Source organism: Triticum urartu, chromosome 4, assembly GCF_003073215.2.
Source record: "Triticum urartu cultivar G1812 chromosome 4, Tu2.1, whole genome shotgun sequence".
Lineage (NCBI taxonomy): Eukaryota > Viridiplantae > Streptophyta > Magnoliopsida > Poales > Poaceae > Triticum > Triticum urartu.
The window spans coordinates 435,304,525-435,328,275 of record NC_053025.1 but is presented as its reverse complement, the minus strand read 5'-3'; the positions used below and the strand labels follow the sequence as shown (position 1 = coordinate 435,328,275).

Below are 23,751 nucleotides of genomic sequence, written 5' to 3'. Positions count from 1 at the left end.
TTTTTTTTTCCTTTCTTAGCCACGATACTAGTACATGAACTCACTACTACATACCATCTTCTAACTTGACGCATCTTGACACACTTTGTCTTTCGTGTTTCTCCGGTCTTGGCTTGTTGATGATTCACCCCTTGTCGACTCATCCGCTCACACCACGACAAGTTAAACTGATAGGCTTCATTGATCGCAACAATCTCTCCCCAATTTTAACTTGGCGAATTTACGGACCACCTCAAATATGCCTTGGACTACCCAGCCTCGCCAGTAACATGTGGAAAACCCCACCCGATAGACTGCACCATCCACCCTAGCGAGATACATGCCGGCTCCTTGTGGATCACACCACCCCATGAACTACACCATCCACTCCAGCCTCATGTAGAGACATGGCCTCATTGAAGAGACTCACCTTCACTAGTTTACCGCCCCCACATACTTGAACTTAATCCTCTCGTCGAGACACATAGACAACCTGGATACGCTTCATCTTCAACGCCTCCTCACAGAGACGAGCACCTGGACATGATGACGATGATGACTTTCCGGCACCGCACCACGGCACCACCGCTCCCGTCAACGATCTTCCACCGCCTTCCCGACGACAGCCTGCCGTCTCGCTCCTTGTCGCTCCGCCGAATGACGATCGCCAGATCCCTCCTCGTCGTTGCATCACCCAGCAACATCATGGCACGCTCTTGATCGTCGCTGCACCACCCAGCGACCATATCGCCCGCCCCGAGGCGCTAATCGGGTCGCGACCCCGGGGCAAGCGTGGCTTCAAATCGACCTAGCTCTGATACCACTTGTTGGAATTCTGCCTACATGATCAATTATATCAAATTAAGACAGAGACGCGCACACAATAACTTTTGCCAAAGACACGTGTCGTGCCTCTCTTTCTCTGTATTTCTTTTTCTTTTTTCTTAGCCACGATACTAGTACATGAACTCACTACTACATGCCATCTTCTAACTTGACGCAAGATTATTGCTAACACCGTGTGTACTGTCCACCACGCCCGTTGCGGTGTTCATTGGCATGCATGTCCTTGGACTTCTGTGCGATGATGACGGAGTTCACCACGTCGTCGTCGGGGTGACACACGGCCAGCACCTCGAACCCGCCGCGACCGATGTCCTGGGGATCGACAATCGGGTACAGGAACCCACGCGCGCCGTGCGCGCTGCGCACGACGAGGGCCGCCCCGTCCGCCATATGCGCGCCGAGGTGCGCAATCACCTTGGCCTTGTCCTCGGCAGCCATGCCCACGAGCGCGGCCAGGAAGACGACGTCGTACGCGGCGAGCTCGCCAGCGAGGTCCGCGACGTCGGCGGTGTGGAAAGACATGCGGGCGCCCACGTCCTTGTCGGCGCGGAACAGCTTGCTCGCGCGGTCGTTGGCCGCGCCGCACAGGTCGTAGTTGTCGAACATGGTGTCGGGCAGGTGGCGGGCGGCGAGGACGTAGGAGCTGAATGGCAGCGGGCCGGAGCCGATGAAGGCGACGCGGGCCGGGGCGATGCCGCCGGGCACGTAGCGCGCCAGGAGCTCGTACTCGAGCTTGCTGAGGTTGATGTAGTTGCTGTAGAAGGGGAAGATGCCGAGGTGGTCGAGCGGGTTGTCGAAGGCGGCGAGCATGTAGGAGTAGTGCGCCTCCAGCTTCCCCTCGGCCTCGGAGCAGAGGCGGATGAGGCCCTCCCGCATCTCCTGCGCCTCCGGGCCGAGCTTGGTCACGTCCACGGGGCTCGGGGGCACGCACGCGGTGACCAGGTCGGTGAAGAGCGCGTCGACATCGGGGGATGGGCTGAGGGACGGCAGCTTGGCGATGGCGGCGTGGAGGCCGGTGATCTTGTGGACCAGGGCGTCGACCTCCTTGTTCTGGGCATCCATTTTACCTGGTACCTGACGAGTACTTGATGAACTCTGAGGCACAGGAGTGGAGTGGAGTGGAGTGGTGGATCGGGCTGCTTGGTGAGCTATGGAACGAGGAGCACGGGGTATATGTAGCTGCCGTCTAGAGCACTCATCGATGGAGCTGGCAAAGCTGTGCATGCATGCAAGCTTCACGCGTCCATGCCAATATGGCTGGTTTCATGCCTCTGCTGCTGTGGCGTGTTCACGTCCGGCTGTTGAAGTGGACAGCGTTAATTTTGTACTCCCTCCGTCCGGAAATACTTGTCTTAGAAATGGTTGAAAATGGATGTATCTATAACTAAAATAAGTCTAGATACAACCATTCCTAAGACAAATATTTCCGGACGGAGGGAGTATGTATTTTTCCTCCAGGTCGCTTTTTATCTTTTGAATAAAGAGCGTGCACCACTACTGCGTCTAGATACATCCATTGTAGTATAATAAAGTAATTTCGGACGGAGAAAGTATTGAGTGTTCACACATGTTTAATTTGTCCGAAATAAAGAACGTCCACCAACTGTATTCGGATGTGTTCGCATTAGTGTGTGCGAAATAAAGAGCGTCCACCAACTGTTTTTGGACCCGTTCACAGCCATTTAGTGTGTGAAATAAAGAGCGTGCCCATCAACTATTTTTAGACGTGTCTCCGAAAAATAAAGAGCGTCCACCCGCTGTTTTTGGAACGTGTCCACCAACTATTTTTAAATGTGTCTACGGGCGTTTAGTATGTCCGATGTTTTGTTTTTGGAAGTGTCTGTGGACGTTTAGTGTGTCCAATTTGATGATCCGCATAAGTTGCCCTTATGTATCGGGTTTGGTGATCCGCGTGAATTGCCCCTTATGTACTAGAGATTGGGTGTGTATGATTTGATGATCCACGTTGGAGTTGCCCTTATGTATCGGATTTGGTGATCCACGTGAATTGCCCCTTATGTCCTAGAGATTACATTTCATTTGGGTGTGTTCGATTTGATGATCCACGTTATAGTTGCCCTCATGTACGAGAGATTAATTCGGATGTTTCCAATTTGGTGATCCGGCATTGGAGTTGCCCTTAGTGATTACGTTTCATTTGGACACGCTGCCAAGGACTTCACCGAAGAACAGTAGAATGAGCAGGACATGAACTTCACTGATTGTTTCAGTTCAGTAATCTCAAACGCCAACATATTAAGCTGTTCTCCATCATAAATTTATTTCCGCGGTCAAACAATAGAACACTGCACGCAGCGACTGTTTTGGTAATGGTACGCACTAGTCTACACCTGTACATTGTCGCTAAGTGGGTACAAAATTACAGTATCTTGGGCGTCCCCACCAACAAAATTACAGTTGAGAATTCAGCCAGGGCGCAATATCCGACAATGTGAAGCTTTCCTTAACCCCCACCAATCTATGGAACAATCACCTTCTGCGGAAATGCAGTCAAAATACAATGGCCATCCAGTCTTAAGCCTGGAAGAAGCACAGGTTCATACAAGTTCGGCAGCACATTTTATTTTCCTTTTGGCCTGTGCATGCTGTCCAGAGATGATTTTATTTCCCGTACATCTTAACAGTAGTTGATCTGAACGACACGAAAAGAATTCATCACCTTTTTTACTGAAGCATACATCGTAATAAACATACAAATGTTAACATGGACGGGATGCACACCTAACTGAGTGAGATGTTAATTCTATAATAAGCTACATAAAATAACAAGCTGCTGAAATTCATTTGTTTAAATATGATTTGGCGTCGATAAGGAAATGGATGAGATGGTGAGTAAGCAACGAAATGGATTTTAGCATCATAAGAAAAGCAGCAATAAGAAGTTACCACAGAAGCGATCGTGGGATTGATGAGAATCCGTCGGAGCTTAGACCTTCAGATGCTGCTCCACCACCACTGGCTGCCAATTTTTTACTTTCTCCATCAGCTGCTGTCTCTGAATCAGCCTTGCTAGTGCCGTTTACACAGTACTTCTGCAGCCACCTGTCAGACTCCCAAAGCACGTGCATAATGCTCTCCCTGGCAGAGTACCCATGGCTTTCAAAAGGAAGTATTACCAAACGAGACTGTACACCATGACCCTTCAACGCATTGAAGAATCGGTCCGACTGTAATTGAAATATCAAGGTTAGGTGATACAAAACTATCCTCCAAATAAAACAGCTAATTAGCTATACACCGGGAAATAAACAATCGTATGAACATTAGGACAAAACATCAACCCATAACAATGCACAGATTTTGCTTCTCTCAAAAGACAGTGCATTTCAGGCAACGTTAACCCGAGTATTACTTTACTATGTAAGATGCAGGAGGTAGGTAGACAATTACATTTACGCAAAACCTGGAACAACAAATCAAATTTCTTAGGGTCTTGGTACAGTGTCTGTTTACACTATGCCTATCAATTTAGCAGCTTGGTCGATTATACAACTACTAGTGAGATTCCACATGAAAAACAAATATATTTGCAAGATAAACTATGCACACCTAAATGAATTTGTGATTAAAAGTATTCAAACAAAAGAGGTGGGAGCAGTAGTTCAAAGTTGAACACCACTAACCCTTCTGCAAAATGACTGTTATCTTACAGTCACAGGTTAAAATTAAGTTGATGCTTAGGACTTCACCTGCATTGTCAGTGTTCCAGAATTGTTGTCTTGCTCCCCATGAATAAGTAATATTGGTCTCTTGATTTTGTTAGCCGACATGAAAGGGCTCATCTCCACATAGGTGTTAGTTGCCTCCCAAAGTGTTCTGTCCTCATTCTGCAGAACAATGCAGGCGGTTAAGAAAGACTGAAAAACTAAAACCTGCACCAGATTGGCAGTTACCCATTCAGCATTAGTGTGTACCTGAAAACCAAATGGAGTTAAGGTCCTGTTGTAAGCTCCAGAACGAGCAATTCCGCAGCAGAAAAGATGAGGAGCATGAGCTAAGAGATTTGCTGTCATGAATGCACCATACGAATGACCACCAACAGCAATTTTATCAGGATGAACCACCTATAGAAAAGTGATAGAAGATATCATACCAAACCCTTAGAAGTCATTGCCCACAAAGGCTCACAAAAAGAATTACGAAATGCTCACCCCTCTCCTGACAACTTCCTCGACGGCAGCCTCTGCACTAGTTACTAGTTGTTCCACATAACTACAAAACAATTTGCATTCACAATAGAATTAGTTCCATGGCACAAGTGTGGTATAGTTCACAATCTCGGACATATAGAAGGAAATGCAATAGGGCAGAAATAACAAAAACACCTGTCGTTCGCCTCTACATCACCTTCACCAACAATCGGAATTGTCGGACCTGAAAGAATAGCAAACCTGCAAACCAAAGTGTGTTGAGTGAGACTATGTGCCAGAAAGAAACATATTCGGAAGAAGTGCATCAAATTTTAACTTAGGCTAGATTTGGAGGTTAAGGGAGCGAATCAGGTTTTTGTCATGAGAAACAACAATAGGAAATAAATGGCATGTGTTTTTTCCTTGAATAGCAAGAAGAGAAATAATACCCTCTAGCCAACCAAAGAAGAGGAGATGTAGCACCAATCCCTGAAAACTCATTAGGGGAACCACGTACTTGTCCCGCAGCATCTTTGCTTTTAAACTCACCAGGGTATGACCAAACTAAACATGGCAAAGGTCCATCTTTTGATTGATCATAACCTGGAGGTAGATACAACTTTGCTGTTAGTTGAACCCCATCTTTGCGCTGGTACCTTATCATTTCCTTATACAATGAAGCAAGCTGGGGGTATGGGTGGGGAAACTTTGTAATCTGCACTTGCTTCTTTTCCGGCCAAATTTGTAGGTAATATTGTGTATTTTCTGTTTTTGATTCTTTTGATGTAAGTATCTTTAACTGATCAAGGGGAAGGTCCCCATCAATTTTGTCTGACATCAAGGCAACAACAGTTTCAAAGTATTTTTCCTTGTCACTTTCCCATATTCGCTCTTTACTTCCAGTATTTCTGCAAAAACAAAAATAAAGGCATCAGCTGGCATCTAGAATGCATGGCACTCCCTCTAAAGAAAATATAAGAGCGTTTAGATCACTACTTTAGTGATCTATAAACGCTCTTATATTTCTTTGCGGAGGGAGTACAAAACAAATGAAATCATTAATGGATATGGACAATTGGACATACATATCAAACAAGTCAAGGAATGGAACGTTTCCTTCTGGTGTGGCACCCATTCCATTCAGCAAGAGGTAAGTACTTCCATCTTGTTTATTAACTTTTGCAATAACATATGTTCCCATGGCAGTTCTTCGCAGCATTGGTGAGCCAGGATCAGAGTACACATCTTCTGAAGATCTGTCAAATAAAATGCGCGGACTGACATCTTTCTTGTCTGGAGCAACCACCCATGTTCTTGTTTTCCGAGTTTTGTACCATGATTCATACACCAAAGCAAGAGATTCATCACACCAAGAGATTCCTCTGTACCAACAGAATGAAAGCAAGAGAGAGAGTAAAGTGGGAATAATTAATTACTTGGCACACAAGATGAAAAAAAAATGATAGGACGTTGTAAAAAGAATAGCTGATTTGGATTAGGACTTCCTATGTACAATTTTATATGGATGATTTTACACCAGTACTCTATATTTGAAATTTCCTGCTAGCAGTAATGCCCTATGTCAAAGCACAAAGCTTAACCATAACATCGTGCAGTGAAACAAAGATTTCCAGTCCTACTTGAGTAGATAAATGGAAGTTCAGAGAACATACCCATATCGGAGGTCAAGTTTATGTAGGATTTCTGGTTGTTCGCCATTTATGGGCTCAGCATTTTCCATGTAAACAATGTCACGTGGTGAAACTTCAACCTTTGCATCTCCACCATCCTGTGTCTCCACCCTAAGAAAAAGAAGGATAAACTAACCCAGTTAGAACAAGGAATAAGACATAAGCACACTGACATATTATATAAACTCCCTCCATATGTCAAATAGGTGACGTTTTGGAGACTGACACGGTCTTCAAGATTGCCTTTGACCACTATTTTTTTACTATATTATATGCACAAAACACAAGAAAATTATTATATTAAGAATATACTTGGTCTACGTATTCAGAACAATATTTGGTCAATTTTAAGTTTGACTTAAGACATGTCCAATACACCACTTATTTGTGATATGGAGTATTGACAAATAAAAGATGTTCTTGACTGTCCAAACTTGCACCATAGAGCAAAGCTTGTACACAGAAGATCTAATAGTTTGAATGATTTGCATGCATCAGGTATCCAGATTCTATTTTGAAGTTTCAAACAAAAAACTAATGTTTTGGGTGCTGTTCTGCGTACCAATACAAAGTTGAAGGTTTGTCTGGCCTCCAATAGATTGAACGTTTTCCCTTGCGCACGCTGCTCGTCGCAATTGGTATGTCCTCTGCAAGGGGCAAGTCACAAAGTTCCCTAATAAACTTACCATCTGCAGTCCATAATTCAACTCTCTTTGGAAACCTTCCACAGGGTACAATATAGGAATATGGACGGTGGATAGAAGAAAGCATCAAATATTTGTCATCTGGTGATGGATCAATGGATGTGTATACAGCAGGAGGCCCCATTGGCTTCACAGTTCCATCCAAAGAGACCAACATGAGCTGTGAGGTTGCATAGTAATCAAATAAATCAGCATCATATTCATCTTTCAGAAGATCCTGGAATGTTCTCACTTGGACCACATTCTTTGTCTCATTAGACTGAATTTTTGGACCAGATGGAACTGATGGCTTCTGTGGTAGAGCTCCACGTGATACAGGGATAGTGCAGACTAACAAAGTAGAGTTATCAACCCATACAAAGCTGCAAAATAGTAGAAACAATTATTTGGAAGTAGGAATAGTAAATAGGAGGCATGGAATTATGAAGTTTATTACCTGTCAAAGATAGCATTCAAGTATATATCAGGAGATTTAAAAAGTGGCCGTGCTTCTCCAGATTCCACGTCCGCAATCCATACCCTTAGCTTGCTGATTTTGTTGTCCTCCTGTTTGGATAAGAATCTGTTATAGCTAATCAATGAGACATAACAACTATCCCTATTACAAAGCCAATCCAACCAATTACCTCTTCAACTCGAACACTGAATGATAGATTACGACCATCATGTGACCTAATTCACATTATTCAATACATGAAGTCAAGATTGATGTAATCCAGTACAAATAAGTACCCATAAAATGATAGAAGTTACTTTGATACAAAAATCTGGAAATTTACCAGGTAACAAAATTAATCTTTGCTCCTTCAGGGTATCCATGGACCTCCTTCTCTGGGCCCAAAGTTCCATCATCCATTAGCTTATGGATACCTATTCCAGTGTAGGAAGACCTACAAATTAGGTTAATCAGATTTCCAATGATGGCATGATGTAAAGCGTAATAATGAACTTGTTAAAAAGTGAAACGGAATAATACGACAGAAATTTCGGGGAAAGCATGAACAGTACGTACATTCGACTTCTAGTATTAGAATGGCCATCAATCCTCACACCAGCAAGTTTCTCCTCAGGCTTTGCGAGATCAGATAGTGGTGGAAGCGCTCGACGTTTGAGAAATAGAATCTTGTCTTTGCTTGGTGAGAACGACAAAACAGGAAGTGGTGGTGCATCAACAATGTCCTGTATTTCTTTGGGGGGAAGGCGGTAGCCCAGTGAAAGATCTGCATGATACGCAAATACGTTTACTGTTCACTGTACCACTAGTCTGCATTATACTTTCTGACAGTTAAACCCAGGACAAGGGCAGCTCAAACAGCACTTTATGCAGAGATCTTCACAGTGCACACAAAAATACAGCTCCATTCAAAGAAACCACTTACACCCCACCCACCCATCCCTAAGAATCATGTTTGTGTATCAACACCAGTAATTAGGCAATGCCCCAGAACCCATACATTTACATTTAACTCCTAGAAGTAAAGCTGCTAAATTATTTCCTTGAAAAGCAAAAGCACCACTATCATAAACCTGTTGAAACAGTTCTAGGGTTATATGCATTCCTCGTGTAAGCAGAACAAGAGAACTTGAGACATCAAACCACATGCTCTCTTAAAGAGTCTCTTACTAAGCTAAACACAGCATGATAAGGAGCAAAGGTCAGGCTGATCCATCTAGTCTAGCTTTAACAGTCGTATGACGAGCAAGCCGAATCATGATAACTGAAGTGAGCTAGAGAGGGCATGTGATGTGATCTCTACCAGAACAAGTCGGATTAATCTAAATTATACACTACCAACCCATAAAGAGCAATCCAGTATCCAGATCATAACTGAAGACAACTAGTACTAGTATGTTTCCAGGAACCGATCCAAGAGCAGAGCTCCAATCTCTCCCCCGCCAAAGCAGCCCAATCCACTAAACGACGCGAAGTAACAATCGAAATCAACCAAGTGTCCAAGAAGAAAAAGCAAGCAGCACCGACCGTCGTCTTCCTGGCCCAATCCCGACGCATCCGCCGCCGCCGGCTGATTGGACTCCCCGGAGGCTGCGGCGGCGGCGATGTGGGACATCCTGGAGGCGGCGGAGCTCATGGCGGCCCGGCGAGGCAGGCGGAGCGGCCGCGGAAGAGTAGAGGAGCGAAGGGGAGCGCGCAGAGGCGCGAGCGGGAGCGGGAGCAGGGCGAGTCGGAGGCAAGCCCTGTGGAGGATGGAAAGGGCGGACATGATTTCTCGGCCTCCCTCCCTGCTTCTTCTATACAAGTACACGTAGTAGATAGCATAGAATAGTGCAGGACGGATGGTGGGATACCTTTTCTTTGGTGCACAAAAAGATATTTTGGCCCCTTTTGAAAAATGCTTCAACCTAAAAAGATCTCTTAAATATAAAAATGTTCAATACATTTTTCAAACACACAGAACTAGTATAGTACGCTTTGGGTTGATTTTTTTTTTGCGAGAAAACTTCTGACCTGTTCATCATCCGTCGTGGCAGTACAAAAAACACTAGAAACAACAAAGTACATCCAGGTCCAACCATCACTAACTGGAATCTGCTCCGACTTTACTCGGAATGGAGTCATGCTATCGACATTTCACGAAACTTTTGCGGAAGTTTATGCGGCGATGTCGGGTTGCTTGCGGCATGAGCTGACCAAACGGTGACACTGGACAAATGATTGGTTCCGGGATTCCAGTTTATCTTTTCCTGATCACGACGACTATAGACTCCCCTTTGATATTGATAGTAGAGATAAGTTAACGAGGTGTGAAGCAAACTGCAAATAAATTGTGCAACAAGTCAAAAAAAAAAGAGTAGAAAGGAGCTAATCCTGAAGATATTCTTGCTAAATGAAGGGGCATCTGCCCAACTATGTTAAATTAAATTATAAACGAACTGACAGACACGTATACAGCAAATTCACTCTAGAGACCTGTGTTCCCCAAGTATGCTACAAGATACTCCAGATGTGTTCTTTGTTCATGTTTAGCTCTTTAGACCATGCAGCCAGAGCCGTGGTTGCATGCAAATGTTTCTATTATACACAATGGCCATACAAGAATCACAGAGAAGAATCACTTCCCCATCTAGACATGCAAAAACAAGTTCAGTACAAGTGCTGCTTGCTGGCCTGCTGCCATCCCGGTGTAAGTCGGCTGATATCCAAGCTTGCAGTTTCAGAACAAGCTGAAACCCCCCGAATCCTCCTCCGCCTGCGCCTCTTCTGGCGTCTCACTGTATGTTGGCTCATATCCTTCGCGACTTCTGTAGTTATCTGCATACTCTGAGCCCTCTTCTGATACGTAAGACGAACTTCTGTAGTTATCTGCATACTCTGAGCCCTCTTCTGCTGCGTAAGATGATGATCGATACTCCTCTGGACGGACAAACTCAAGCATGTAGTTCAACCCGTTGATGACATCATAGACCATCAGTCCGATTCTTCCCCCACCCCAGCTGCCTAGCTGGCTTCCAACGAGATAGCCAAGCTTTCCCAGCCTCTCCTCGCCATGGAAACCACCCGCATAGGTTCCGAATAAGGTGCCCATGCCCCGGAGGAAACCTTCTGTCATGCTTCCGCCAAAGTACATTGCCTCGAAGAAGTCCCAGCCACAGGAAATTATCGGCCCCAATATCCTCTTCGCTTGACGAGCGGCCACCTTCGTCGCTTTTGCCCCGATCTTCTGAGCTTGCTTGGCTGCCTCAGCAGGACTCAGGCCTTCTGTCAAAGCATCAGCCAACGCTTTCTCAAGGGCTCGCTGCCGCACGGTTTCTATGTGTGCGCTTCGCAGGTTGTTCACATACAGCTTCACCCCCTCCTTCCCTGCGCATGCAAGGCTGCCCGACCCCATATCGAAACAGTTCATGAATGTGAACTGCCCACTCTTTGATGCAGCCTCCTTTCCGACAAGTTCCCTGCACTTCTCAGCTGCAAATTGCAAATTTTGATTAAGCTTAATTTACAAAGACATACATCCGGCTTACTTCTCCAAAATGAAATCATCAGATACTATCTAGGAGAAAATTTGGATGTCAAGAGCAATATCAATTCAATAGCATACCATGTTAAACTATCAATGTGCCTTATAATTCTTACAATACGGCCATTTTCTACAAGATCATGGCTTGCCCATATGTCAACTTAGCAACAGGGCAAGAGTTACCTTTCCAAAAGAATGTAAGACTCATAGATCCAGTGATTGAAAATTTAGTATGGAGATCTTTTATTTGTTAATTCTGAGAGGAAGACATCAGCATGAGCACATAGCAAAAACGCTAGTAGCCACACAAGATATATCAGCAGGAAAACTGGATGTCCACAGTACATGGTCATCCAAATCCCTGATACAATCCTTAGCTGCAAGTAAATGCACTACTTGTTACACTATTGTGGGATGAAATCAAATCAACATCACAGTTATCAAATGAAAGCAAAATAAAAGATGCTACTCCTGAGCTCCTTCACCAGCGCACAACTCTCCGACAGGTCCAGAGCATTGCTAGTCACAACATTTTTTAGCACAAGGGAATCGGTCTCCAGGGTGACTTTATCCATCCCATCGAAGAAACTTACATGATGAATTGCATCCATGGCTTCAGCCACCAATGCACTCCAAACATTTGCCAAGCCCCCAAGTATGCGGGAATTTTCGAGTAAGCGAAACATGTGGGTAAATTGTGCATGTGAACACTCATGGTACCAGACAGAATCACTGTCCCAGTTAAATACAACGATATAACTGACAAAAAAATTGCTACTCCAAGTTCTTCGTCATAACAGTACGCGAGCATGCACCGCTGCCTTCAAGCCCTGAGACAGACAGACTGTTTGTTCATATATATAAAGTGTTTTCATGAATCAATCAGTATGAACTACCAACCATGCTAGACAGTGTTCAGTTGTTCTTATTTTTTGTTCAACTTAACCTTATGAGCAGAGGCTAATCACCATCTTATAAGCAGTTAAGCAATCAATCCTTAACAAGTTAGTACCGACTTCACTCGAAATCTATGGCTTTCTGAATTAAGGCACTCACACTTCAAATTCTACCGCCCACATCAACCCAGACCTACGAAGTATACCTCCAATTGACCGAGTCATTCGCTCTTCGTAGCAATTACCGTCGTCTAGAAACCCAAGATCAGACGCATCCCACTCGAAACCAGCCAAATGCGCACCCACTTCTTCTTCACTAGGAAACAACCCCCACCACCCAAAATCGCCGAATCAAAGGCCGAAAGGCGCCAAAACTACACGCGCAAGCGCGCGCAGTGATCCGCCGCTCTACGAAGAAGTATTCACCTGCTCGCTCGACGAACTGGTTAACAGTAATTGAAAAAAAAAACGGAGGGCGGATCGGGGAGCATGCCTGTCATGCTGAGGGCGAGCACGCCGGCGACGAAGAGCAGAAGCTGGACGCGCCGCTTCTGGATGTCGAGCATCTTCGCGGCCTCCCACGCTCGGCGCGGCGGGCAGCAGACCAAGGATCTCTCCTCTCGTGGGAGGAGGAGGAGGAGGAAGTGGGGAAGAAACGAATAATAACGAGAGAAAAGAATGGCAGGTTCCTTGGGAAGAAAAGAGAGAGAGAAAAAAGAACGGCCGCAGGGGGTCCATTCGCCGCTGCCGCGTGGCGATACGCGTTACCCGGAAGGACGACACGGCGTTGGGTGGGTCCTCACGCCATGGGCCCAGTCGCCCGACTTGTTTGAATGGAATTCACAAAACTCTAGGTAGGTCATCTAAATTGTACTAAAGCTGCGTCAATGAATTTGAATTGACCGGAGTAGCAAAAAAATTATTTTAAGCTCGTATTTCAGAAGCCACTGTGTCAAAGACTTCTTTAAAATAACATGATTAGCAAAGTATTGAAATCGTTTATCTCCATCTGAACTTTTTGACACTACTCACACTTTTAAAACGACTTTACTTTTTATCTTATTTTGGTTTGTCACCGGCAAGTGAGCATAGTATAGATTAAATTAGGCCAATTATTAGGGCATAGCCAATGCATAGTCTTATGGTGATGCCCCACATGTCATGTAGGATAAGATGTCAGAAAAAGTAGGTTTGGATAGGGAAGCAGAATCCTCCGCAAGAGACAGGTGATTGAGAGAAAAAGTGTGATCGAATGTAAAAAGCTAAGAAAGTTGAAATAAAAAATAAAGATGCATCGTATCATATATAACACTATGCTCCCTAGTTTTAAAAGTCAACATTCAATTGAGGTCTTCAATTAAAATTGGATCACTTAATTTTGATCGAGTCAACAATTTCTAACACTCTCTCGTTCAATGCTTTTATACTATATACTATAACACTATTCTTCCTAGTTTTAAACAGTCAACATTCAACTGAGGTCTTTAATTGAAGGGTCACGCGATTTTGAGCGAGTCGATAATTTCTCAACACTCTCATTTCAATTTTTGTATATTCTCTGTGACACTAGATTCCCTAGTTTTGAAGAGCCAACATTAAATTGAGGTCTCCAATTTGACCCAATTTTGACAGTCAACAATTTGTCAACACTCTTTCATTCAATTCTTTTATACTATATACTATGCTTCCTAATTTCGAAGGCCACACAAATAGTTGAAGTCTACAATTTACAATTGGATAACTTGATTTTGATCGGGTCAACAATTTCTCAAGGAGCTTTTTCATTCAATTCTTTAAATTCACTATGTTCCCTGATTTTGAAATTCTTTCATTCAATTGAGGTATTAAATTTTGAATTTGGTTTATGAATTTGACCGTGCCAACAACCTCCCAAATCAATAAGTAACAATAGGCGTACAAAAACATATCAATTCTGCGCACCCTTTCACCACCTTAAAAAAAGTGCCATCATGTGAGAGTGTAACACCAATATAGTACATTCTGCCGTCGATGTAGAAATTCCCTCACGTAAATATAGGTTAGTTAGCGGATAACACATAATCACACCACGAAAGGCCATCAAAATCACCACACTACATGTCTCCCCCACCCGGCAAACTAAATATTCCATTAGTTCAAAATATAAGGGTTTCAATTTTTTGGAAAGTTGAATTCTAAGAAAGTTACCAAGTTTAGAGTGAAAAATATCGGTATCCACAATATTAAACAAGAAAGTATGGAAATTCATTTCATGATGAATCTAATCATATCGATTTGATATATTTTCTACAAATTTGATCAAAGGTAAAAGGTTTGACTTTTTTTAAAAATAATATAATTTATATTTTGAAACAGAGTGGGTATTCTTTTAAGAAATATAAAAACGCCGACGGCGCAGCAAAGCGCCCCAATTCTTCTAGTATGTATTAAAGTTTCTATTTTCTATTTCTTAATGAGCCTCACTAGTAGTAGCTTATGTTGGAGAGAAATAAATCAATGTAGTTGCCTCAAGCTACTTTTTCTCATGAGACATCTATATCCATATGTCATTATTGTACATGCTCTTAGTCATCCAACTTAGCAATTGTGACAATGAGGGTTTCCAATTCCCCAGTTGAAGGTACTGAATCCGAATAGGTTAACCTTAGGAGAAAGAAAAGTATGATTGTATGTTCTGCCCTCTTAACGGAAAAGCAAAAAAATATCTTGTGATGGCTTTGAGTAGATGATGGACATATGTAGCAAAGAGGCGGCTAGGGGAGCTTTGTGGGCCCACAGCGCACCCAGGGTCTAGGGCGTGTGGCCAAGGAGTGTGGGGCCCACAGCCCACCCGAGCCATATTCTAGCTCATGGGTATTTTCCCTCACAAAACCTTCATTTTTTTCGGCTCTGACAGCTTTCTGGCCCCCTTCAATGCAATCTTGCAAGAAGATAAAGATGAAATAGCCCCGTGAACATACATGGTAGATGAGCCTTCAACTTATTAAAATGTGATGCAAAATGCACATATCAGCACATCCATATTCGTGAAGCCACTGATCGAAGAGAATGGGATAGGTGGTGTGGCGGGCGGCCCAGGCTTCCCTAGCTGTGGGTCCATAACACGATGTTGGCTCGACAACAGGTGGGATTCCACAAGCCTGGAGGACGGGCCCCTCAACCTTTGACTTCGACGAGGCCATCATGTTGGTGTCCGCCTCCTCCTCCTTGATGACACCAGCCATGTCATGAGCTTCGAGGTCAGCCGTATCTCGTTGGCACAGTAGCTCCTCAAATGGAGCCCAACGGAACCACGTGATTCCCTATGCCCGAGGAGGGTGGTGAGATGGCGGCATAGGAAAAGGCCGAGGGCAAATCTAGAGGGGGGGGGGGGGGGGGGTAGAAGGAAAGGAGTATCTATACATGCCTTGGTGGCAGTTGTTTCATAGCCGCTAGCAACGTGCGGTTAGATAGGCCTTGTGTGTCAAGACATCTCGATAGAAAACGGTGCATGCAACGAGAAAAATGGCCGGCAATAACGGTGGGCACGTTGGACACATGATGGGCGCTATTAGTGGGCGGGAAACACGACTGCTAAAGTGGTACAAGCAACTTTATCATTGGTAGAGAGAGAAAGAAGCCCTCAAAGTTTACTCCCGCCACCTCGGTTTGTGTTTGGATTTTGGACTGCACCCAAAAACAGCGTCCCAACCTTTAAATATGGAGTCTACAATCCAGTTTCTGAATGAACTCCATAATTTTTAGAGATAGACATGGGTATAGAGATTCTGTTAGGATGAGTTTTCTCACCTCTATCCTCCACAATGACAGTTATTATGAAGAGAAGGAGTGTATGGCGAATATGGCAGAGCTCTAAGGAAACTCGTGCTTGTCGTTGAATTCCTTCCGTTTGATGCAATGCAGGCTGCTGCCACTCATATCTAAAGCTAACTGAGATCACAGTCTAATGCCCATTAATAACACTTGCATTATATACTTGATGATTCCAACTCAAAAATATATATACTTGATGATCCAAAAAGCACACCAGACAAGAAAACATAGAGAGCATAATACTGCATTGCGTAGAGGAATTATCATCAAGGCAGTAAACATCCATAGTTATACTACCCCATCAAGCATCTTTGATATCCAAGACAAGATGTGAAGAAGAAGAAAACAGAGTGCGTGAATCCAAGTGGCTCTCAAGCAAAATCTCCAGCGAAACTACAATGCAACGTATAGTAAGTAACAGCAACTGCTCAGACCCTAAGACACGAATTCTGTCTCCGACAAAGAGCAAAAATAGCACTGTAAACCATCCCAGCTCAGTATCACCTTTCACTTCTTGATCAAAAATTCAAAACTGTAAGTGCACAGCTCACCCATCAGTCCTGGCCGGCCTCAAACATATCCAAGCGGCCGAAGCATCCTATGCAGCCGTTGACAGAGCCGTCGTCGTCCTCATTTCCGTTGCTGCGCTGCCCCACTTCGATGCTGACCTCGATTTCGTCAGCCCTGGCTTCAGCAGTAGCAGTGGGGTTGGCGCGGGCGCCCGCCTTGAACTGAACCACTATCACGCTCATATTGTCACTCATTCTCCGGCGGCCCAGGCATGAATCAAGAAGTCTCTCACAAATGGCACGCAGATCTATCTCCCCCTGCGTTCATCACACCATATGTCAACAGGAACAACAATTCCATCTGCAAATGGAAACCAGCCCATGCATACAACCACCGAATGTTACTATGTGGAGTCATTCCTTCAACAACGTTATGCTAACCGATAAAATTTCTTTCATCCGGTAGGATGTTTCTTTTAAATGTACTGTTAGTCTCATTGACAAGCAGAAAAAAGTTGAGGAAATAAGACTCACGGATTGCAAACGCTGCCTTACAAAATCAACCGCCTCTTGACTTGACTTGACATCCCTGGAGAAGAAGAAAAACAAGAGATGTGTAATTTTATTATGGTAATATATAAACGAAATTACTCCCTCCGTTCCTAAATATAAGTCTTTTTAGACATTTCAAATGGACTACAACATACGGATGTAGGTAGATATATTTTAGAGTGAAGATTCACTCATTTTGCTCCGTATGTAGTCACTTGTTGGAATCTCTAGAAAGACTTATATTTGGGAATGGAGGGAGTATATTACTATGAAACATGAGAACAAAGATCTGTCTCTATGGGTACTAGCAGATTGTGGTGACTACTCTCTTATTAGTTTTAGCATCCATCCACGTGGACGGAAAACATGGCACAACTCCTATATTGGAACAAAATAAATGCTTCATCAAGCACTAAGGTTGTTAAGAAGAGCAATCAAACATGCTACTCCCTCCGTCCGAAAAAGCTTGTCCCTCAAATGAATGTATTTAGTCCCAAGTTAGTGCTAGATACATCCATTTGAGACACAAGGTTGGGACAAGTTTTTTCAGACGGAGGAAGTACCATTTCCAAATAGCAAATCAACATGATGGAACCATCAAATTTAATTCATCTATGCACTACAAAGCAATAATTAACCCAGGAATTGACAGATGTTGCCCTTTCAGTAACTTGAACTCAGAAAAAGAACTTAATAGCCCCCGGTTCGAGAAATTGGGAACTGAATTACACATGGTGATGAAGTGGCTCAAACTCAGACCATTGTAGTACAGTGCGGATCGAACTTAACTGAACCAAAATGTAAAAAACGCGAGTGATAAATAATACTGGCCTAAGATGAAACAAGCATGTAAGGTAACTGGAGTGACTTTACTATGTATCAAGTATTTCATTTAGAATCAAGTCATCACAATGAAACAGTCTTTCGTGTTATTTTTAGCTCAGACTTACCAGATACCATCACTTGCTATAATAAGAAATTCAGTATCATCAGTTATGTCCACCTAGAAAAATATATGGTGTTATTTCCATCAAAACACACTCATCAGAAACAAATTTACACTGAGCTAACGCAACATAGTTACAAACTTACAGTGTGAATGTCCGGACTACTTGTCACAATTTGTTCTGCAGGAGACAAAGTTTTGTTCTGCTTGAATTGAAAATCACCTGAGATGCAAGTAGTCAAAATGCCCATCAGCAATGAATAGATTGTATCCAACAATGAAAGGAAATTAGATAAATACCATACCAATCGCTCTGGATATGGCTAATTTCCCCCCGATGCGATGGATGCCCAAGTCCACACTAACTAGTCGTCCTGTGAAATCTCTCTGGGGGTTCTCATCCCTGGTTACTTGCCCTCCTGCCCTTTCAATTCTCTCCCTTTCCTGTTGGAGGTCTGGCTTGTGATCGGTGGATAGATCATTTGCCTAAATGCATATAAGAATTGTCAGGCACTACCTGGACACATTCATTATGACAGGATGCCCCACTCAGAAATTTGACAAGAAAATAGTCACCATACCTGACCATTCCTTGAGAGTACACAACGGGAATCACCAATATTTCCAACAATAATCTGGTTACCTCTAATGAGAGCCACACATGCCGTGGTTCCTTCCTGTTGGGGGGGAACATAACGTTCCTGCAAAACAAATTCCAAACTGAGTAATACTACGGAAAATAATATTCCAAAATCATATGGGAAACAGACTATTAAGAAACAAAAGTAAGTAACACCACCAGGGAAGGAATTTGCCCATGTGCCCTTCGATAAAAGAAGCAAACGGTGTAATAAACAAATGATCAACTCAAACACACCTCAATTTTGGCAGTATGGTAACTACTAAGGTGCAATGAGAAACATAAAGGAACATCTGCCTTCCAATTTGGTAAACCAGACACTTGATGGAACACAAATTGGAATTATGAGTTAAATATATCAGTACCAACTCCAAAGCACATCGGGTAAACGTACAGTAGATCCTCCTTATCATACCCATCGATCCCTTCCAATTCCATATACACATAATAATATGAAGCATTATCCGAGAGATAAATTTTGTTTAATTTCTTCGACAGTTAAATGCTTAAAGAACATTCAGTGTTACCTCACAAAGAGCAGCCCTGAGCAAGTTTTTCAAAGTTCTACTACCAGGAGGATGAGCTGGCTCCCTTTTCCATTCATCCGATCGTTTCAACTTCTTATCAATTCTGCAACATGTGACAATAAGTGAACTTATGTAGCAATTGTAACTATGGAGGCATGAAACAATTATGTATTCCATATCCAAACATGCGACAATAAGTGAACTTAGGTAGCAATTGCAACTATGTTAGGAATGGGTATAACATTGGTCCTTTCTCGAACACTGTAGCATTGGCCCTTTTGCCTTCCAATATTGAACAAGAAGTGCATATATATGAGTGAAGATTATGTGAACATGTCTAGAGGCACTTAACGCTTGTTTTTTTGTGGGGGCCACAGTTGGTCATATTTTTAATGAAATTTTACAGGTGACTGTTATAGCTAAATTCAGAATTTTTGAAAAACTGCATGCCTGTGCCGATATTGTATGCGCCTGCACACACATGTTCCATATGTCACTTTCTTCTGTACTTATATATGTAGAGTACATGATTTAATCATCTAGAAAATAACCTGAAATACACATGCTCCAGTGCGGTACGCAGATTGTTGCCATAGTCTGGTTCCTTGGTGAGCTCAATATGAAATTGCCTTGAACAATACAATGCTACATCAGCTCCTGAAACAGAAACAAATAACTCTGCATGACCATCTTATATAACAGAAAACTAAGGCTGAATCAACCATATTCCTATACAAGGTCATATATCAAAACAGTGCAAAGACAAACACTAGCTGAAATATCCCTTCAATATGTGTACTACTGTAAAAAAGCACACTGAACTACTGAACATATTCCTAACATAATCCTCTCCTCTCCTAAAAAAAATAAGATCGAATAAATGTTTGGCCCCTCACTGTTTATATATCAGCTCAGACCCGATTGCAAAACTTGGTCATGCATGTTGAACTGAAGCATCATTGCGCAGTTGTTTCATCATGATTGTACAAGATTTTGACAGCCAAAATTTGCGACAAATAGTAAACGTACAAAGCATGCACATATATAGTGTAATACACAGATGCACATGATGTGTACCTTGGATTACTATGAATTATATGATGTTATGATAAGACTTCCTTTAAACAGTGCATGCAATGGTCAGTTATGCTAACAGCACAAAATTTTAGAATATGTTCTAACAGTATCAGAACGAAGATCAAACCTCCATGGCCATCATAAACACCAAAGAATGATGTGGAACTGTAACCATCTAGATCTAGGACAGCTGTGAGCTGCAAATAAGAAGGGTCCGGATCAAATTCAGTATTTCACCACAATAGCAAAGCAAAATTGATTATATACATCTGCAGAATTATCATCTCAACAATTTTATAAAGTACTGCAATATTACTCACGGCATCTTCCATTTCATCACGAAATCCTTTCATAGATGACGTAGCATACTTGATTCTGTCATTCTCTTCTCCAGCAGAACACTTGGTTGTTGCATCACCCATTGCTGGGTTTGCTTTCCTGAAAGATTTCAGTATAAACACCATAGCCTAGAAATCCTTACCAGCAAAAACTAGCATGTAAACTGAATGTACTGTCACTGCACTGCAGAACGCATATATATATAGCAGCAAACTTGATAGAAAAACAGCTAAATAACTCCCATCATGTTACTGCATGTGAACTGGAACTACACTGGCACACTGCAGAATGGAAAACATATCTATGCCGCTATTTGAATATATTATAGATTTTTCAATTGCAGGTTGGCAGGTTGGTAACTAATGCTTGGATTAAGGGCCCCTGGGTGCATAAGGTATGCTTATATAATCAGAAAATTACATTACTCAGGTGCACAAACACAATGCAGATCAAAACGGAATCAAGGCTTTGCCATCAACAGCATACATATCAAAATAACTCACGTCAGCACACTCATTCATAACAAGGAAGAACTTATAGATCTCAAGGTTGCAGTGCACGTTAGCACCACCAAGGAAGTACAGACAAGCTCAATTTCTGAGGAACTTGGAGGATGCGCGAGATACTACACGGAGATGGATTGAGAACAATAATTAATTAGCACTCCAGAGAGCGGAAGGACGAAGAGGGCGCTGTTTTTGTTTTCCAAGAGAAAATCCACACGCTGTGAAGGGACAAGAAAACGCACATGCAGAAACAGCGAGTTCTCGACACCAGAATCGTCAGAGTTGCCGATAGCAAGAGGGATAAGAACGATGGGAAGATCAAGAGTTGAAGAGTATCCAGTTCGGATGGAGAAGGGAACAGGAATAGAGATGAGCGTGGTGCTCGTGAGACTCCTCCTCACAAAATAAAACCACCATCAGCCGCCAGAGTAACAAGAGAAGAGCAGAAGCAACCATACAAGATGCAGAAGAGAGCGAACGGAGATCAACGATGGGGTTCCCCCAGAAATCGCCACCAAATGCAAGAGCAAGAGCAGCGTCGACAGCAAAAACGAACAAAATAGGACCGAAGAGGCGAAGAGAAATCACCACGGGGTCTCGGTGCTCCTCGTCCTCCTCCATGTCCAGGAAAATAAGCACCAAATGCAAGAGCAAAAGCAGCAGAGGCAGCAGCCAAAACGTAAACAGGACCGAAGAGGCGAACAGAAATCACCATGGAGTCTCGGTGTTGTTCGTCCACCTCCAGGAAAATAAGCACCAAATGCAAGAGCAAAAGCAGCAGAGGCAGCGACCAAAACGTAAACAGGACCGAAGAGGCGAACAGAAATCACCATGGAGTCTCGGTGTTGTTCGTCCTCCTCCAGGAAAATTACCACCGAATGCAAGAGCAAAAGCAGCGGCGGCAGCGACAAAAACGAACCACGCAGGATCGAACAGGCGAACAGAAATCGCCACGGAATCTCGGCGCTGTGTGGCCTCCTCCTCCGAGAAAATCAGTGACCAGCTTGAAAAAAGCCGACGCAATGCAAGGAACACGAGACGGGAGCAGGCCCGAAGCAAAATCCGCACGCACGAAAAAAGAGGCCTCGACTCTGAAGATTCAAGAAGCGCAACCTTCTGCTCGATCAGCAGCGCCCAAACCGAAACGAGGAGGACGGAGGACAGAAACCCCACCACCGCCGCCGCATGATGCGACGAAGCAAGAACAGAGCAGAGGCGGTGGCGAGAGGAGGAGGAGGGAGAAGAAGAATCTTACCCTGCGGCTGCGGGGGTTTGGGTTTCTGGGGTTTAGGTTGGACGCGGACGAAACCAGAGAGGGGATGGGGAGGGAGGGGAGGGGAAATGCAGGTTGATCGCCTCACCTTTCCTTCCTTCCTTCGCTCCGGAGGATCAAAAGCGGGGCGGTTGTGCAGCAGAGCAGAGCAGAGTTTGCAGGCGGGCGCAGGCGCAGCAAATAAAGCACCCGCGGCCTCCGTCGTCTCCTTTCCTTTCCTTCCCTTCGCCCCCGTCGCGCGCGTGCGAGCGTCCTGAGCCGTTGGATCGCCGCCAGTGCCAGCTGTGGCCGATCCAACGGCCCGGGCGCGTGCCACCGGGCCCGCTCGACGAGCCACAGCGGGTGGGGCCCACGCGCGCCGCGCGCGCACCTGCCCTGTTGCCGTGCGGAGTACGGCGCGCGTGGAGGAAGTGCTCCTGCCTCCGCCGCCGCCGTTCCGCCATGCGCCCCTCGCCGCCGGCCAGCGACGGCGCGCTTCCTCCGTTGGTCGGTGGCCGCCGGCCGCCGCGCTCCGTGGAATGCCCGACAGGCGGAGGCCAGAAGAGCTGAGCTACATCGGCCTCCGCGGATCCCGGCGCTTGCCGTCGCCGCTGGTTGATGCCACTCCTTTGCCCTCTGCTCCGGCGCGGCGGGTATCCCGCCCGCGTACGCAGTAGCCTCCTGGGGTGGACTCCCGCTCGCGGCGCTCCCCCTCCTCGTCCGCCGGAACCCCCGAGCACCGCGTGGCTCGCCGGAGAAGTCGAGCAGTCACGGGGCTCGTTTCTGACGGCGGTTGTGAGCTCGCTCCGTCGTGCGTCCCGAATACGCGCACGCATATGGGCCTTTTTTTTTGCTAACACACGCATATGGGCCTCTTCAGTGTGCTCCGTCCTAGCCCACACCACACTCCCTCAAAAAACGATTCTCAAAAAACAACGGTACCAACAACATTCCCACATGTGCTCTGGAATGTCTTTTACATGTTCAGATTTTTTTTTTTGCTAAAAAGAACATGTTCAGACTTTTTTGACAAGTTTTATTTATATGAACACGAACCTTTACAAAGTATAGGTATGTGATGCATGTACTTTCTACCAAGTAAAACGTTTGTTTCACCCGGCAGGTTTCTCAGTACAAATCTAATGCTTTCGTCTGGCGACATGTGTCGTGGGCCCTCACACGTCGCTCTCCCTTCCTTCCGTTTCCGAAATATCTTGACAGATTTAGTTGTCTTCTTCTTCCTTCACTCTCATCTCTCTCTGTGTGTGTGTGTGGGGGGGGGGGGCACGCCATTGCTGACATGTTGTGAATACAACGACTACTGATGCAGGCCAGCTCGTTGTTTA

At 44.4% G+C, this 23,751-nt stretch overlaps 4 protein-coding genes across 8 annotated transcripts; all 4 read right to left on the bottom strand.

Annotated features, from left to right (window-relative positions):
- Window positions 1–825: 825 nt before the first annotated feature.
- LOC125553909 (probable nicotianamine synthase 6) lies at window positions 826–1,983 on the bottom strand. Its single transcript, XM_048717558.1, has one exon. The coding sequence runs from the start codon at window positions 1,885–1,887 to the stop codon at window positions 991–993; it is 897 nt and encodes a 298-aa protein (XP_048573515.1). The 5' UTR covers window positions 1,888–1,983; the 3' UTR covers window positions 826–990.
- Window positions 1,984–3,079: 1,096 nt separating this feature from the next.
- Window positions 3,080–9,661, bottom strand: LOC125551905 (probable glutamyl endopeptidase, chloroplastic). 2 transcript variants are annotated; one of them, XM_048715302.1, is made up of 15 exons: window positions 9,353–9,661; window positions 8,384–8,591; window positions 8,151–8,261; window positions 7,998–8,043; window positions 7,808–7,917; window positions 7,230–7,733; window positions 6,650–6,778; window positions 6,062–6,358; window positions 5,426–5,884; window positions 5,172–5,237; window positions 4,998–5,058; window positions 4,761–4,910; window positions 4,536–4,673; window positions 3,733–4,013; window positions 3,080–3,478 (listed from the first exon to the last, which is right to left on the bottom strand). In XM_048715302.1, coding segments are annotated over exons 1-15 (2,802 nt in total). In that variant the 5' UTR covers window positions 9,594–9,661; the 3' UTR covers window positions 3,080–3,477. The 2 variants fall into 2 exon arrangements, with proteins under 2 accessions (XP_048571259.1, XP_048571257.1); XM_048715300.1 differs by lacking the exon at window positions 3,080–3,478 and having other exon boundaries at window positions 3,729–4,013.
- A 553-nt stretch (window positions 9,662–10,214) lies between these two features.
- LOC125551906 lies at window positions 10,215–12,925 on the bottom strand. The gene is made up of 2 exons (XM_048715303.1): window positions 12,738–12,925; window positions 10,215–11,296 (listed from the first exon to the last, which is right to left on the bottom strand). The coding sequence occupies exons 1-2, from the start codon at window positions 12,808–12,810 to the stop codon at window positions 10,545–10,547; spliced, it is 825 nt and encodes a 274-aa protein (XP_048571260.1). The 5' UTR covers window positions 12,811–12,925; the 3' UTR covers window positions 10,215–10,544.
- A 3,360-nt stretch (window positions 12,926–16,285) lies between these two features.
- On the bottom strand, window positions 16,286–23,219 carry LOC125551903 (probable protein phosphatase 2C 21). 4 transcript variants are annotated; one of them, XM_048715297.1, is made up of 11 exons: window positions 22,515–23,219; window positions 20,629–20,746; window positions 20,436–20,505; window positions 19,783–19,888; window positions 19,232–19,334; window positions 18,646–18,765; window positions 18,370–18,550; window positions 18,211–18,287; window positions 18,069–18,121; window positions 17,101–17,155; window positions 16,286–16,884 (listed from the first exon to the last, which is right to left on the bottom strand). In XM_048715297.1, exons 2-11 carry the CDS (start codon window positions 20,728–20,730, stop codon window positions 16,612–16,614), a joined length of 1,140 nt encoding a protein of 379 aa, XP_048571254.1. In that variant the 5' UTR covers window positions 20,731–20,746; window positions 22,515–23,219; the 3' UTR covers window positions 16,286–16,611. The 4 variants fall into 4 exon arrangements, with proteins under 4 accessions (XP_048571254.1, XP_048571255.1, XP_048571256.1 ...); XM_048715298.1 differs by having other exon boundaries at window positions 20,629–20,748; window positions 22,521–23,219; XM_048715299.1 differs by lacking the exon at window positions 22,515–23,219 and adding an exon at window positions 22,409–22,507.
- Window positions 23,220–23,751: the final 532 nt, after the last annotated feature.

Coding starts and splice junctions, on each gene's coding strand:
- LOC125553909 (XM_048717558.1), bottom strand. CDS start 1,887: ATGGATGCCCAGAACAAGGAGGTCGACGCCCTGGTCCACAAGATCACC.
- LOC125551905 (XM_048715300.1), bottom strand. CDS start 9,593: ATGTCCGCCCTTTCCATCCTCCACAGGGCTTGCCTCCGACTCGCCCTG. Junction 7,734..7,807: donor TTGAATGCTATCTTTGACAG/GTAATAAACTTC, acceptor ACTATTTTGCAG/CTTTGTATGGGTTGATAACT. Junction 5,238..5,425: donor CTTCTTTGGTTGGCTAGAGG/GTATTATTTCTC, acceptor TTTGGTTTGCAG/GTTTGCTATTCTTTCAGGTC.
- LOC125551906 (XM_048715303.1), bottom strand. CDS start 12,810: ATGCTCGACATCCAGAAGCGGCGCGTCCAGCTTCTGCTCTTCGTCGCC. Junction 11,297..12,737: donor GCTCGCCCTCAGCATGACAG/GCATGCTCCCCG, acceptor TGCAATTTGCAG/CTGAGAAGTGCAGGGAACTT.
- LOC125551903 (XM_048715296.1), bottom strand. CDS start 20,772: ATGGTGTTTATACTGAAATCTTTCAGGAAAGCAAACCCAGCAATGGGT. Junction 19,889..20,435: donor TGTTTATGATGGCCATGGAG/GTTTGATCTTCG, acceptor TTTCTGTTTCAG/GAGCTGATGTAGCATTGTAT. Junction 18,551..18,645: donor TACTCTCAAGGAATGGTCAG/GTATGGTGACTA, acceptor ATATGCATTTAG/GCAAATGATCTATCCACCGA.